This window comes from Ceratocystis lukuohia (assembly GCF_044167205.1).
Source record: "Ceratocystis lukuohia strain C4212 chromosome Unknown Supercontig5_pilon, whole genome shotgun sequence".
In the NCBI taxonomy this organism is placed as follows: domain Eukaryota; kingdom Fungi; phylum Ascomycota; class Sordariomycetes; order Microascales; family Ceratocystidaceae; genus Ceratocystis; species Ceratocystis lukuohia.
In genome coordinates, this window is record NW_027263524.1 from 175,463 (window position 1) to 189,338 (window position 13,876).

Genomic DNA, 13,876 nt, shown 5'->3' on the forward strand with positions numbered 1-13,876 from the left:
GCAATGCTTTTCACGATGAGTTTGGTGATGCTAGTAGATTATCTATTGTAGGTGGGTCACTAACCCTAATGAAACCCTATAATTAGTAGGCAGGCCATGGAATCCTTCAGAACCCTACCCCTCCACTACGTGAAAAAGCCCCTCCATACGATGAATCATTGTTTTTTTTACATTCGCGACCAAATTTACTTCTTTCAACTTGGCCAAGAGTCAGCAGTAAATTAGCAAGTGAAAATGGCTGTCCCAACCGCGGCCATGGATGGCCTGGCCATTAGCAAAACCAAGGAACTCAAGGGAGTGAGTCTTGACTGTCGTTATCATGACTAGCCACCATAACGATGACGATCATGATGAAGGCGATAGCAACAATCATGATCATGATTACCGCTCAAGCATTACCATCGAGGCTGCCATATCCTAAGCAAGTCCCAATACTAACGCCCTCCATCTGTCCAGACCGAAAAGCGCGACAAGCTTGTAAGCTGGGAAAAGCAGTGCCAAGCCAAATGGGCCGAGGAAAAGGTTTTCGAGTCGAACCCGCCGTCGATTGACGAGATCCCTCTCGATGCGATGTCCTCTGAAGAGCGTGCGTCTTGATGTCCATACCGTCCTTTTTTTCCTCCTGTCTTCTTCCATGTCTTTCTTCTCGTCCTAGATTCTTTGCCAAGGAACTGACAATATCTCCACAGTTCGTGAAAAGCATCCCAAGTTCTTCGGGTTAGTAACCACCCGCCTTTGCCCCTATCCGCTCTTGCTCTAACGCGACATGCTAACCAAACTTTCTGATCTTAGATGCATGGCCTACCCTTACATGTGCGTATACTCCTGACGCCCGTCTCGTCTCTTGCTACCGCTTGCTAAAACAGGTTCTATCTTTAGGAACGGAAACCTCCATGCTGGCCATGCTTTCTCCATTTCCAAGGTCGAGTTTACCGGTATGGTAGCCTCCATGCAGGGAAAGCGTGCCCTGACTCCCCTGGGTTTCCACGTTAGTGGCATGCCCATCAAGGCCTGTGCCGACAAGCTGGTCAACGAAATTCGCATGTTCGGAAAGGACTTTTCCGGCTACAACCCCGAAGCCGAGTCTGAGACTGCCCCCGCCCCCGCTGCTGCCCCTCGCGTCAAGGAAGATATCACCAAATTTAGCACCAAAAAGTCCAAATCTGTGGCCAAGACAGCCAAGATGAAGTATCAGTTCCAAATCATGGCCGCCTCCGGCGTGCCTCTGCAAGAGGTTCACAAGTTCGCTGATGTCAACCATTGGCTTGAGTTCTTCCCCCCGATTGCTCGCCGCGATCTCACTGCCTTTGGGTCTCGTGCTGATTGGCGTCGCTCTTTCGTCACCACCACCGCCAACCCCTATTACGACAGCATGGTCCGCTGGCAAATGACTCGTCTCAAGGAGCTGGGCAAGATCAAGTTTGGAAATCGCTACACCATCTACTCCATCAAGGATGGACAGCCCTGCCTTGACCATGACCGCCAGTCTGGCGAAGGTATCAACTCCCAGGAGTACACTGGCCTAAAGATGCGCGTTGTTGAGTGGGCTCCCAAGGCGCAGGAGGCCCTCAAAGACAAGCTTCCTACCGATGCCAAGGTTTTCCTAGTCGCTGCTACCCTGCGTCCCGAGACAATGTACGGCCAAACCAACTGCTTCGTTGGTCCCGAAATTACCTATGGAGTCTTTAAGGCCTCGCCCACTGACTACTATGTTGTGACCGAGCGTGCGGCCAAGAACATGGCCTATCAGGGTTTATTCGAAAAGAACGGCGAGGTGGTCAAGGTTGCCGACCTCCCTGGCCCTGCCATCATTGGTACTTTGATTGATGCCCCCCTGTCCCAGTACGGCCAAGTCTATGTCCTGCCCATGGCCACCGTCAAGGAGGGTAAGGGTACTGGTGTTGTCACTTCGGTTCCCTCAGACTCGCCTGACGACTACATCAACGTCATGGATCTCAAGAAGAAGCCTGAGTTCTACGGAATCAAAGCCGAATGGATCGACAAGGACATTATTCCCGTCATCGAAACGCCCGCCTACGGCAAGGCTTGCGCCGAGACGCTATGCAAGCAAATGAAGATTTCTTCACCCAAGGACACTGTGCAGCTGGAGAAGGCCAAAGAACTGGCATACAAGGCTGGCTTCTACAACGGCACCATGATCGTCGGCGAGTTTGCCGGCGACAAGGTGGAGGAGGCCAAGCCCAAGGTTCGCGAGCAGATGATTCGTGCTGGCGATGCTTTTGTCTATGCCGAGCCTGAGGGCAAGGTCATGTCTCGGTCAGGCGACGAGTGCATTGTTGCCCTCATGGACCAATGGTTCCTAGACTACGGCGAGGAGGCCTGGAGAGACCAGGCTTTGGAGTGGGTCGAGAACAAGGATGGAAAGGGCATTAACACTTACAGCTCTGAAGCCAAGAACCAGTTCCAGGCCGTCCTGGGCTGGCTTAATGCCTGGGCCGTCAGCCGCAGTTTTGGCCTCGGCTCCAGACTGCCTTGGGACGAGTCCCAGCTAGTTGAGTCGTTGTCTGACTCTACCATTTACATGGCCTACTACACTCTAGTTCCCTTCCTGCACAAGGACATCTTTGGCAAGGAAACTACCGAGTACAACATTAAGCCCGAACAAATGACCATGAATGTTTGGGACTACGTCTTCTGCCGCACCGAGTGGTCCGACGAGGTGGAAAAGACGAGCAGCATTCCCCGCAAGACCCTGGAGAGCATGCGTCGGTCCTTCCAGTACTACTACCCTCTGGATATGCGTGCCAGTGGAAAGGATCTTATTGGCAACCACTTGACCTTCTTCATCTACAACCACATTGCCCTGTTCCCGCAGGAGTACTGGCCTAAGGGCATCCGCACTAACGGCCATCTCATGGTCAATAGTGAAAAGATGTCCAAGTCTACGGGTAACTTCATGACTCTGCATGACCTAGTTGGCAAGTATGGAGCCGATGCTTCGCGCATTGCCCTGGCTGACGCGGGTGACGGCATTGGTGATGCCAACTTTGAGGAGGATGTTGCCGATAACAACATTTTGCGTCTGTACAACTGCCGTGAATGGTGCGAGGAGATTGTCAAGACCAAGCAAGAGAACAAGGATGCGTTCCGCTCTGGCAAGCTCAACGACTTCCAGGACAAGCTCTTTAACAACGACATCAACGCTATCGGCCGTGAGATCCTACACTTCTACGATCAGACAAACTACAAGCTGGCTCTTAAGTGCATCTATGAGTTCTTCAACGCCCGTGACTTTTACCGCGAGGCCTGCACAGCTGCCGGAATTCCCCTGCACCTGGACCTAGTCGAGCGCTGGATCCGCAACTTGGCTCTACTGATGAACCCTCTGGCTCCTCACTTTGCTGAGTTCCTATGGATTGAGATTCTCAAGGAAAGCGGCAGCATCCAGACCCAAAGATTCCCCGACCTGTCCGAGGCTGATGCGTCTCTGACAGCTGCTCGCGAGTACATCAAGAACATCTCATCGGCCGTCAACTCGGCTGAATCGGCCCAGCTCAAGAAGAAGGCCAAGGGCAAGGAAGTTTCTTTCGACCCGTCAAAGCCGAAGAAGCTGACGATATTCATCAACACCAAATTCCCTGAGTGGCAGCAAAAGTATGTTGACCTTCTTTCGGAAATGTGGGATCCGGCTACGCGCAGTCTGGATGAAAAGGCTTTGATGGGGCGTGTCAGCAAGATGGGTGAGATGAAGAAGGCCATGCCGTTCACCCAGACTATCAAGAAACGCCTGCAGGCCGGCGAAGATGCCCTTAACAGAACCCTGCTCTTTGACGAGGCGGATATCCTTGTAAAGACCATCCCTAGCCTGAAGCGGTCAGCAGGCCTGAAGGAGGTTGATATTGTGCGTGTTCTGGAAGGTGGCAAAAAGGGCGAGAGGGTGACGGACGGCGCCGAAGTGGACATTGGAGTGCCCAGTGCGGAGAATGCTGTGCCAGGAAACCCATCGTACAACTTTGAGAATGTAGAGGCATAAGGACAAGTGGAGGGTTTGTTTTTGATAGAAAGACATACACCAAAAATAAAGATGCGAATAATTGGGCTTAAACTAGCAATCTTCATTGGTTGGTTGCCAAAGTGCTACCAGTGATGTTTCGGCGTAAGACGACTGACGAGGTAGTGGTGGTGAAGATTAGACTCAACCGAGTGTGTTTGTTTGGGACGCTCAGCAGCCGTTCGTGAGTGATGTGCAGCACAACCACAACACGCTTAGTGCAAAGCTAAAGAAACGAAAATAGATATTACTTGGGTGGGTAGTGTAGAAGGTTGTGGTCAGTAAGACTTGTTGTGTTGCATGATATACTGCGTACAGCACAGTGCAGCGCTGTACGTACAGTGCGTAATAGCAGTGTACTATAACTATCATACTATAAAAAGCACACTGTATAACACACCGTGCTGGCATAGGGTTTGTGGCGTCAAAGGATTGTGGATAAATGTAACTTGAATATGCGGTTGCGTGTATGTATGCGTGTTATTTTACGTGTTGAGTCCTGTTCTAAGGTGGGGTTGGAGCGCAACTTGCGTTGCAGAGCCATCGCGCTGCCGGCGGAAGTGAGGGAGGGGAAGATGTGTGAGGAAAAAAAAAAAGAAAAAAAAAAAAAAAAGACACTTGGAGGAAATCCCGTGAGCCCATGACCCTCGGTCAAGCACGCACATATGGTGCGGTACGTACAGACTGACCCGAATCTGCCTTGGCCAAATGCAGTGCTGTGCATCAGCTGTCAACTAAGCAAGCACAGGCACCCTTAGCGGAACTTAAACAGCTCCAATCATGCAGATGAGGTGCATGCATATAGGGGAGAAAGAAGGAGGCAAGAAATGCGAGAGGCAAAAAGGCAGGGAAGAAGGGGGAGGAAAGAAAAAAAAAACTGCGTGCCAGCAACAAGGTTGTTGTAAAAAACAAGCCAGATAAAAATAAAATAAGCACACAACTTCATGATCGCAGGTGATAACGAGAGCTTCCTCTCCTATCGGAGGACCTGGCTGGCAGAAATAAGTAGTTACCTAGAGAAGACTCGAAGCGAACAAACTCGGGACAAATTGGCCATCTAAGGCAGCTACCCTAAAGTGCATACATTCATCTGATAAGGGGATTAGCCTGCATCCCGCTTGTTGCACATATTTCTAGCGACACGAGTATTGAATGTCTATGTGCAATACCAGTGTAATGTGTGCTGATGCCTTGGGGCTGGCGAGCAAGCGACAGCGCTTGTCGGTGTCCTTTTATTTATTTATTTTCCCTTGTGCAGGGAGGTGGCGGAGTTGTTAGATTGGCCGCTCAACCGAAACAGGGCAGAAGAACAAGCAAAGGACTCAAAAAAGAGAGCGGGAGACAGAGAGAGGGCCGCTACAAGGTGGCAATATTTGGTTGCGGTTGTTTTCACGCTATAATATGCCATAATATTTCTTTTCTTTTTTCTAGGGGCTCTGTCAGTGCCAGCAGGTAAGCATCTTAGACGTCGGGCTAAGGCCAACCAGCCCAAGGGTTAATGCGAAGTGCCTGTCTTCCGCCGCCGCTGGGCATTTTTCCTCTTGTTCTTCGTACTGTAGTGCCAACTGTTCCGTAAGATCCAGCTGCGCGGTCCTTCTCAAACAGAGCGAAACAGCCCAAGAAAAGGCACACAAAAGCACCCGAATATGCAAGCATAAACAAAAGGCAAGAGCCTAGGTCCTCCTAAGCCTCTCCTGAAGCCCTGCCGGAAGACTGTGGGAGCTCTTCTAGACTTGAAAGAAACGGACGAAAAACTGGGGCCTAGAAGCTTAGACCCATAGTTTAGGGGCGTAGCGGTAGGTTTGATGAGTTTCCAATTTTTGCCAAGTCCGGGTGTGATTTGCTGGAAGGTAGAGAGACCGCAGGCTTTTTTTATCTTTTGCTGGTAAGGAGAGGAAGGGGGAAGGGGGAAGGGGGAAGGGGGAATGGAGGTGCCGGAAGGCTGCAGCCCGTAGGGCAAAACGGCGACATGGGGGGGGGGGAGGACCAGCGGAGTAGGTAAATAGACAATTAAAAACTCCCGATGGTAATAGCTTAGGCAGCACCCAGAAGTGCACAGGAAGAAACACAACTTCTCACAAGCTTGTCTGTAGTGCCTCTGTTGGATCCCTTGGTTCATGTTGCCTCCACCCCTCGTCACCTCCCCTCCCTCCCCCATGCTCTCTAGCATCCTCTTCCTCCTCTTCGTTCGTCTTACCCTTTAGCCTACGCGTTTCCCTTTGTTTAGCCAGGAAAAAGAGACAAGCCAGACTTCCTTCTCAACTTGTTTAGTTTGGACTTTTTTTAATTTTTTTTTTTAATTTTTTTTTTAATTTTTAATTTTCGCATTTTTAATTCTTTTTTTTTGTCCTTCACTATATACATCCCTCCTCCTCCTCCTCCAGGTCGAGGGTCTGCCTTCTTGCAATTCGCTCTTCAGGCTCATCTTCTTTTTTACCTCTTTTTTTTTTTTTTCTTTTTTTATTCTTTTCTTTCATAACAAGGTTGCGTTTGGCCTATTCTCTCCTTTGACTACTTTAAACCAGGCCAACAACCGTCCCAAGCTTCCTCCCCAAGCTTCCCTTTTGTATTCCTTCACATATTTCACTCCTTTATTGCATCACCATTCCCGTCGGCCTCCTCATACTGTTCACTCAGCTTGATTTCTTCCGACGACCACCTCTACCATCATCACCATGTCGGCAGCTCTCAGAAACTCGGTGGAGCCTTTGTGTAAGTACAAACTACGTCGATGCATCGAAAGCTAAGCGGCTTTCTAGACTGCATTCCGCTAACATCTCTTTCCAGCCATCGTCCTGAGCTTCACCATCGGCTCCATTATCAACCGCCGTCGGGGTGACAGCCACTTCTACGAGCGGGCAAATGCGCAAGAAGGCGGCAAAGGCGGCATCACAACTAGCTACTGGAACAGCGGTGGCCAGAACGAAAAGTCGCGTAACACGTTCTGGTCGTTGCTGGGACGCTTCTTCAACAAGTTCCCCTTCTTAATAGAGATCTGGTACTGGAACCTGTCATACTGGTAAGTCAGCTATTCCATTCGCATTGAAATCTTTGTTTCTTGCTATCTCCATCACCTCCTTGCTAATGCTCGTCTCTTTAGGGTCTACCAGTTGCTCCGCGCCATCTCGGCCCGCATGATCGCCGGCAACCAGGCCATCTTCGAGCGCGCACAGGGCCATGCCCTCCAGGTCCTCCGTGCCGAACAGTATCTCGGAATCGCCATCGAACAGCCCTTCCAGCAATACGTCCTCACCCAGTACCCCTGGCTCATGTCGATCCTAGCAAAGATCTACTACTCGCACATCACCGTTGGCGTTTGCTTCCTCGTATACATGTTCAAGTATGTTCCGGCACCCATCTACCAGCGTGTCCGCCGCACGATCGCCATGAACAACGCCATTGCCTTTGTCATCATCACTGTATGGCGGTGCTACCCCCCGCGCCTGCTGCCCCGCGAATACGGCTTCGTCGATATCCTCCACAGCGCCGCTACCAGCGCCACGGCTGCCAACGTCTGGAACAACAACCGCTTCCAGCTGACCATTGCCGCCATGCCCAGTCTGCACTTTGGCACATCGCTATACCTAGCAGTGTGCATCTGCCGCTTCTCGCCCCACCGCATGCTCCGCATCCTAGCCCCCCTCTGGCCCACAGCTATGCTAATCACTATTGTGGCTACCGCCAACCACTTTCTGACTGACGCCATGGTCGGAGCCCTGATTCCGTTGCTGGGCTGGAGATGGAGCCATGTGTTCTTGCGTTTGCTGCCCCTGCAGGAGCGTTTGTTCGCGCCTATTGCGCGCAACCTGCCAAAGACTGACTAAGCAAATCGGGCTGGCCTGAGCGTGGACGTTCTTTGTTTACTTATTTTTTTTATATTTTTTTTCCTTGTTTATTTTCTTGGGGGTTATTTGTTCAGCTTGTTTGTCTCATGCTAGATCTCTGTCATTTATTAATTCATGTTGTCTTACCAACTCAATTCTCAAACTATAATTCGGTCCTTCAACTTTTCTGCTTCACGTGCTCGGATCCTCTATTCGGAATAGCTCTCGATTGGTGCGCTCCTCCCACCCTGGCTATTCCATCCATCCTACCCTGTATCATGCTTCCCTGTCCCTTCTCCCTGTCCCTTCTCCCTGCCCCTACAGCGGCGGATTTCGCTTGGCGGGGCGTGAGAAGATAGCGTGAAAGCAGAACTGGCTAGACCGAGCGTGCACATACGAACACTAGTGCAGGTAAGTACACAGCTTGAGCATGGAACATCAACACAGCACAACAAACAGAACCACAATCCTGCACTTGCTTAAAGCCCGGGACTCTCGGCACTTCCAGGAGAAAGGAGCTTGGTTAACAGGCGCAGGGTGCCCATGCAAATTAACGGAATCCCCACTTTAAGTGGTAAAAAGGAATATCTGAATCGGCCGATGGGCTTAGCGGGAGCCCGCAGTCCGACCCGATAGAGCTTTGGTCAAATAGGATCGATGCACTAGCCCTGTTGGCGTCACGTGAATTAACAACCCTATAGCATCGCGTTTGTGTATACTTGTGCGTCACGTGACAAAAGTCCGTGTAACTGCCAAATGCTCACGACGTCTTGTCTCCATCTTTTGCTAGGACAAGCCATCCTCCATTCTCCATCCCGTACTTCCGGGATAGTTCTTCGTGCTGGACCACTGCTCGGTCGGCAATTCCTGTGAGATGGAATAGTCTTCCAGTGACGCTGAGTGTGCTGATGCGTGCCCATGACTCCACATATAGACAGCGCATCTTTTCTTCTGGCACCAAAGCTAGCGCCCGCAAGCTGAATGCTGTAAGAACCGTGAAAAACCCCGTTGCTGGCCCGTTGGAGATGATCAAGTCTGGGGGCCCAAGATCGGGCCGAGCCGCCGGCCTTTTTAACAGGGCAGGAACCAACATTGCTATCGATGCGGCAGCAGTGAATGGCGTACTAAGGAGGGACTGGTGGATGTGTCTGGCTCGTGGGACGGTAACCACATCAAAAGTTCCCGCAGGTGATCCTTTTTTGCCAGTCACATTGTCTAGGCAGCTTGCTGCTGCCCTCTCCTGAACCGCTTCCCATTCTTGCAGATGCACTAGCGACAGCCGGTCACCAGAGGAAATCAGGTATCGTCTGTGGGCGCGGGGCGACGGTATGAAGCCCCGACTCATCATGTACAGCATTTCCTTGGTATGGCCACCCGAGCCGAGGACAATCAACGTGTACAATTGACACGCACCTGGTTTCGCATCTGGCGGAGAACGCTGGGATCGCCGGATGGCTTTGTGGCTCATGACACGTAGACGGTACACATTGATCTTGTACAAAGGTCAGCAAAATACTGTACGCAAAAGTGGGAAAAAAAAAAGCGACATCGCATGCTTCACGTACTAAAACCGCGAGTGCAAATAGGCACATAAAAGCCAGTGGTACAAATATGGACACACTTCCATGAAGTCCCCAGCTCACAGCGGCCACGATGCTAGTGCCCAGGGCAAAGTACATGGGGAACACGATTGGCATCGTCAGCAGCTGGGCTGCATAGACTGTGAGACCGCCAACCAGCAGCGTATAAGAAAGCATGGGATAAAAATGGGTAAAGTAAGGCACAAGGAACAGTGAGCAATGAGTAAGGTTAGGTAGGTTGACGCGAGCAACACCTTGCATTGCAGTCTCCTATGAGAATGAGATTTGTGGAGTCCCATCATGCAGCGCACTATGATAACCCTAACTATGGGCCGGGAATAACCCTATTTCTTGAATAAATGAAACATCTTTACATATTCACGTTTGCAATCAAGTTCAAAGCATCTAAACATTATAAACTGAAAAAAAACTATAAACAATGGTGTAAACAAACTGAAGTATTAACAATAGACAAATAATAACAAGAAGCTTGCTAGCCAGCCCTCAATCTTTGGAAATATCATGGCTAGTTCAACATATTATGTCGGGGCCCATGGGGGCGAGACCACTTGTACCTGTGAGGGCCTGAAGGACCAAATGGTCGGCGAAGGAAGGCAGAAGGGGCGGCAGTAGAAGTGGTGGGGGGTAAGGAAGCAGGCGGCAGATTCGAGGGGGAAGAAAGTGGAGGAGACGGTGGCAGAGACGAAGGAGGAACCACCCATGTAGTCAACGTTGTATACACAATGATCGGGGAACAAGACCCTTTGCTGGTTGCTGGCTTGTCACTTGCTAATGCAGAGGTAGGAGCAATATTAGGAATTGAGGGACCTGGTGTTTCAGGTGGATTGACGCCACCAGTCAAGGGCGGAGTCTCTATGGGCGCAGGAGTGTCCAGAGCGTCAGGAGTTGTCAATGTCTTGATAGGCTGGGTGTCCTGGAAAGTTCCAGTTACTGGCGGTGTGGCGAGCGCTTCCGTGGTTACTGCCTGTGTTTTCCAATGGCCGTTAATGAAGTTGGACCATGATTCTAGCGCGCTTTGACATTCTTCCGACACTCCCGTCGGCCGCGAGTGTAGATATGGCAGCCAGGCAGGCCCAGAAGCAGAAGCGGAGCGTGTAGCAAACAAAGAGGCACAGGGACCATATAGTCACGCAGGCTGGGACTGCCCACGGGTCTTATTGGTTCTGGTATCCCAGTCCGGTCGGCCATAGGCCCAGGTAGGCCGTGCATGGCGGTTGGTGCGGGTGCGTGTGGGAGCACCTGAGCCTGTCCTAGGAGGGGCAGTAGTAGTGGGCTGAGTGTCCGAGTCCGAGTCTGAATCGGAATCAGAGTCCGAGTCAGAGTTAGAGTCCGAGCTGCCTCCTGAGCCTGAGCTAGAGTCAATACCTGAGTCGGTGTCCGTACCGGAGCTGTCAGAGCCAGACTCTGAGCCTCCATCGCCGGACGTGTCGTATTCATAGTAGGGCGTGTTCTCAGTAAGTTCCGCAATCCGCTCAGCCACAGCCGAGTACTGGTATGCGGCTGCTTCGATCCAGCGTGGTGCCCACTCAGGCTCCATTGGATCACTGAAGTCCTCATCGTGGTAGCCATACGCCTCGAGAAGCGACACATTGAAGGCAGCCATCATGGCATGGTCCTCGTGCACGAGATTATGGCAGTGGAACATGTACACACCGGGCCATGGGCCGAAGTATGCGCGGACAGTGATGCGCTCCCGAGGAGCTAGCCACACGGTATCCTTCAAACCCGAGCTTTCGTAGCCAAACACTCGCCCACGACCACCAGTGCGCGACACAATCTGGAAATCAACCAAATGAACGTGAACTGGATGATTCTCGGTCGAGTCGTTGATCAACTCCCACGTTTCCACAGTGCCACGAATGGGGTTTGACAAGATACGCGCGCGCACGTCGTTCCATGATATGCCGTTGATCGTCCAGAGGTTGTTCGTCTTGGCAAACGTAAAGGTGCGGGATCTGGAAACGGCCTGCGAAGGGTAGTCCACAGAAGCAAGTGTGCTAGGCACAGCGGAAGAATCGGCGACTTCGACATTCGGTGCAACAACGAAGCGCATGATTTTGTCGGTATGGAGGAAATCTGAAGATAGAGTTAGTCACTGCAGCGTCTCAACCACTCAGACCGGCTCGCTTACCTTCGCCAATCTGACCACGTGCATTGTTGAGGGTGATGTTTTTGCCCTTGTACTGCGAAAAGTCAATCACAACCTCGTAGCGCTCTCCATTAGAAATGTATATTGTGTCAGCCTGCTGCGGCGACGAGAGCAGACCGCTATCGGAGGCAATGATATTGAAACTGGCTTTGGTAGAGTTGGCTGTGTCAAGGCCAAAGCTGAGCTTGAAGGTACGGGTTAGGGCGCCGTTGAGGAAGCGTAAGCGATACTTGCGGGGCTCAACCTTGAGGAAGGGCCAAGGAGCTCCGTTGACATGGATACTAGGCAAGACAGTTGCAGTTAGCGGGGGGATTGTCTATATCTAGACTAAGACAGAAATCTTGCTTACATGTCGCCTGGAATGTTGTCAATTTCTCCACGGGGAAACACAACCTGCCCATTGGCATCGTACTGGCGAGACGTAATGGCGAGAGGGATGTCATATTTTCCGTAGGGACCAGGCAAGTTAAGGGCGGCTTCGTTTTCATCCTGCAAGATATGGAACCCAGCAAGGCCAAGATAGACATTTTGAGCAGTGATGTGGGCTGCGTGATCGTGATACCTATGGCTTAGTCAGCACTAAGTTCTACTCAATGTAGCAATGTACATGTACATATACATGCAGCTGAGCCTCATGTAGCACAACAGGATTCAGTTTCTGCATCCGGAACGGACCCTGGACAGTAGCGTGTGCTACATGACACAGGACATATACGGGATTTCGAGGCATGCCACGCGTTACAAGTTCTCACCATTGAGTACGAGCCCTGTAAATAAACCGTGTTAGCTTGACCTAACGAGTCTCGATACGGGACCAACAACCTACACCTGGCCGTTTGGGTAATAATAGTCTTTGGCTTGGCCCGGCTGCAGTCTGTCATCAGCCCAGCCGTCCCACGGAGCACGCTGTAAAAGAGACTGTAGTTAGTAAGAGTATAGAATTTGGCTTTAAGGAAGGAGGACTTGCGGTGAAGGATCCATGGAGGTGGCAGCTAGTGTTGACATTAAGCTGGTTGGTCACACGAACCACGCTCTCGATGCCCTTCTCCTCAATGAAGGTTGGGCCAGGGACCATCCCATCGTAGCCGCGGAGCCTAGTAGCTGAGCGGCCAGGATAGATCTGCTGGGTGAACTCGACTTCGTTGAGCTCGTAGTACTTTATCGGTGCGCCAGTGGCATTGTGGTGGAAGACTTGATCTGGCCTGGAAAAAAGAGCAAAGAGGTAGTCAGTACTTGGCCTGAGTTGTAGCATAGGGCTTCTTCTTCTCTGCTAGACTCACCACTTTTGCTGCTTAACTGGGGGGATTGGGAGCGGCTGCGTGTATAGCCAGCGATACTCAGGGCTCACCCAGTCACGGGCGTCACCTAGAGTAGCTGCCAGCACGGCCAGCTTGAGTATAGAGATGATAGTAGGCATGGTAAACCGAACAGGTCGAAATAAATCAACAAAGCTAGTATAGGGAAATAAGGAAGTATATTAAAGGAAAGCCGCAGAGGGCTGCGACGGCACTAAAAGAACGACAGAAAAAAGAGTGGAAGTCAAAAACGAGCGTCAGAAGCCGGAAAAGAACGTGAGTGAGGAGGCATGGCAGAAGGAAAACAAGAGAGGGAATACGACAGAACGATGAGACGCAGAACTTGTCTTTATATGTCATCACAAATACATCCCCGAATAACGACTGCAGCTTCATCAGCACAGCAGATCCTCGCCGATCACTGCTAGTCTTCACATCTTCCCTTACCAAAACACTCCCCCTAGCTATCCCAGAACGCCCAGAATACCTGCGTGATAGGGCTCGAGACAATAATCTCCTCTGTGCTTCGGTCATGTACTTTCTGTGCTCTACGTGTATGAGTCCGAAATTTAAGCTTGTGCCTGCCTGCCTGGCTGTGTTTTCTTCCTTTCCTCGGGCTTTTGGGCCTTTATTTTCTGTGTATTTGTTTATCCCGTTGTTTATCCCTTTTATCATTTATTCTTTGTTCTGTCCTATCCTCCGCCCGCGGTCTTTTGTCCTCCGTCCCTCTTACCTTTTCCGTTTTCTCCGGTCTGAGAAATTCTCCCTTTCTTTCTCCGTTTCTTGTTCTATTTCAGTGTATTTTCACGATATCCTCCTGTGTCTCTCATTAAATGCGTGTTCGTGTTCCCTGAGACGCATGTTCCTGCATATCCCCTTTTCTGTCTTACACCTCAACACAGCTCAAGACATGGGAAAAATCATGATTAAAAGCCACAGCGCTTCACCGTCACAGAGCGAAATAAAACCTGATAGGCTTGTTTTCTTGTTTGCAT

The 13,876-nt window shown here is 50.9% G+C and overlaps 4 protein-coding genes across 4 annotated transcripts; 2 read left to right on the top strand and 2 right to left on the bottom strand.

Annotated features, from left to right (window-relative positions):
• Nucleotides 1–234: 234 nt before the first annotated feature.
• Nucleotides 235–3,994, top strand: HOO65_050040 (Leucine--tRNA ligase, cytoplasmic; the record flags this gene model as incomplete). Its single annotated transcript, XM_071003115.1, has 5 exons — nucleotides 235–297; nucleotides 457–586; nucleotides 690–717; nucleotides 793–813; nucleotides 880–3,994. The coding sequence occupies 5 exons, from the start codon at nucleotides 235–237 to the stop codon at nucleotides 3,992–3,994; spliced, it is 3,357 nt and encodes a 1,118-aa protein (XP_070858099.1).
• Nucleotides 3,995–6,687: 2,693 nt separating this feature from the next.
• Nucleotides 6,688–7,836, top strand: HOO65_050041 (uncharacterized protein; the record flags this gene model as incomplete). Its single annotated transcript, XM_071003448.1, has 3 exons — nucleotides 6,688–6,724; nucleotides 6,800–7,031; nucleotides 7,113–7,836. The coding sequence occupies 3 exons, from the start codon at nucleotides 6,688–6,690 to the stop codon at nucleotides 7,834–7,836; spliced, it is 993 nt and encodes a 330-aa protein (XP_070858100.1).
• Nucleotides 7,837–8,596: 760 nt separating this feature from the next.
• Nucleotides 8,597–9,677, bottom strand: HOO65_050042 (UDP-N-acetylglucosamine transferase subunit alg14; the record flags this gene model as incomplete). The annotated part of the gene is made up of 2 exons (XM_071003468.1): nucleotides 8,597–9,328; nucleotides 9,480–9,677. 2 exons carry the CDS (start codon nucleotides 9,675–9,677, stop codon nucleotides 8,597–8,599), a joined length of 930 nt encoding a protein of 309 aa, XP_070858101.1.
• Nucleotides 9,678–10,563: 886 nt separating this feature from the next.
• Nucleotides 10,564–13,003, bottom strand: HOO65_050043 (Bilirubin oxidase; the record flags this gene model as incomplete). Its single annotated transcript, XM_071003207.1, has 7 exons — nucleotides 10,564–11,513; nucleotides 11,569–11,867; nucleotides 11,936–12,148; nucleotides 12,339–12,353; nucleotides 12,413–12,504; nucleotides 12,614–12,788; nucleotides 12,867–13,003. 7 exons carry the CDS (start codon nucleotides 13,001–13,003, stop codon nucleotides 10,564–10,566), a joined length of 1,881 nt encoding a protein of 626 aa, XP_070858102.1.
• Between the last annotated feature and the right edge of the window lie 873 nt (nucleotides 13,004–13,876).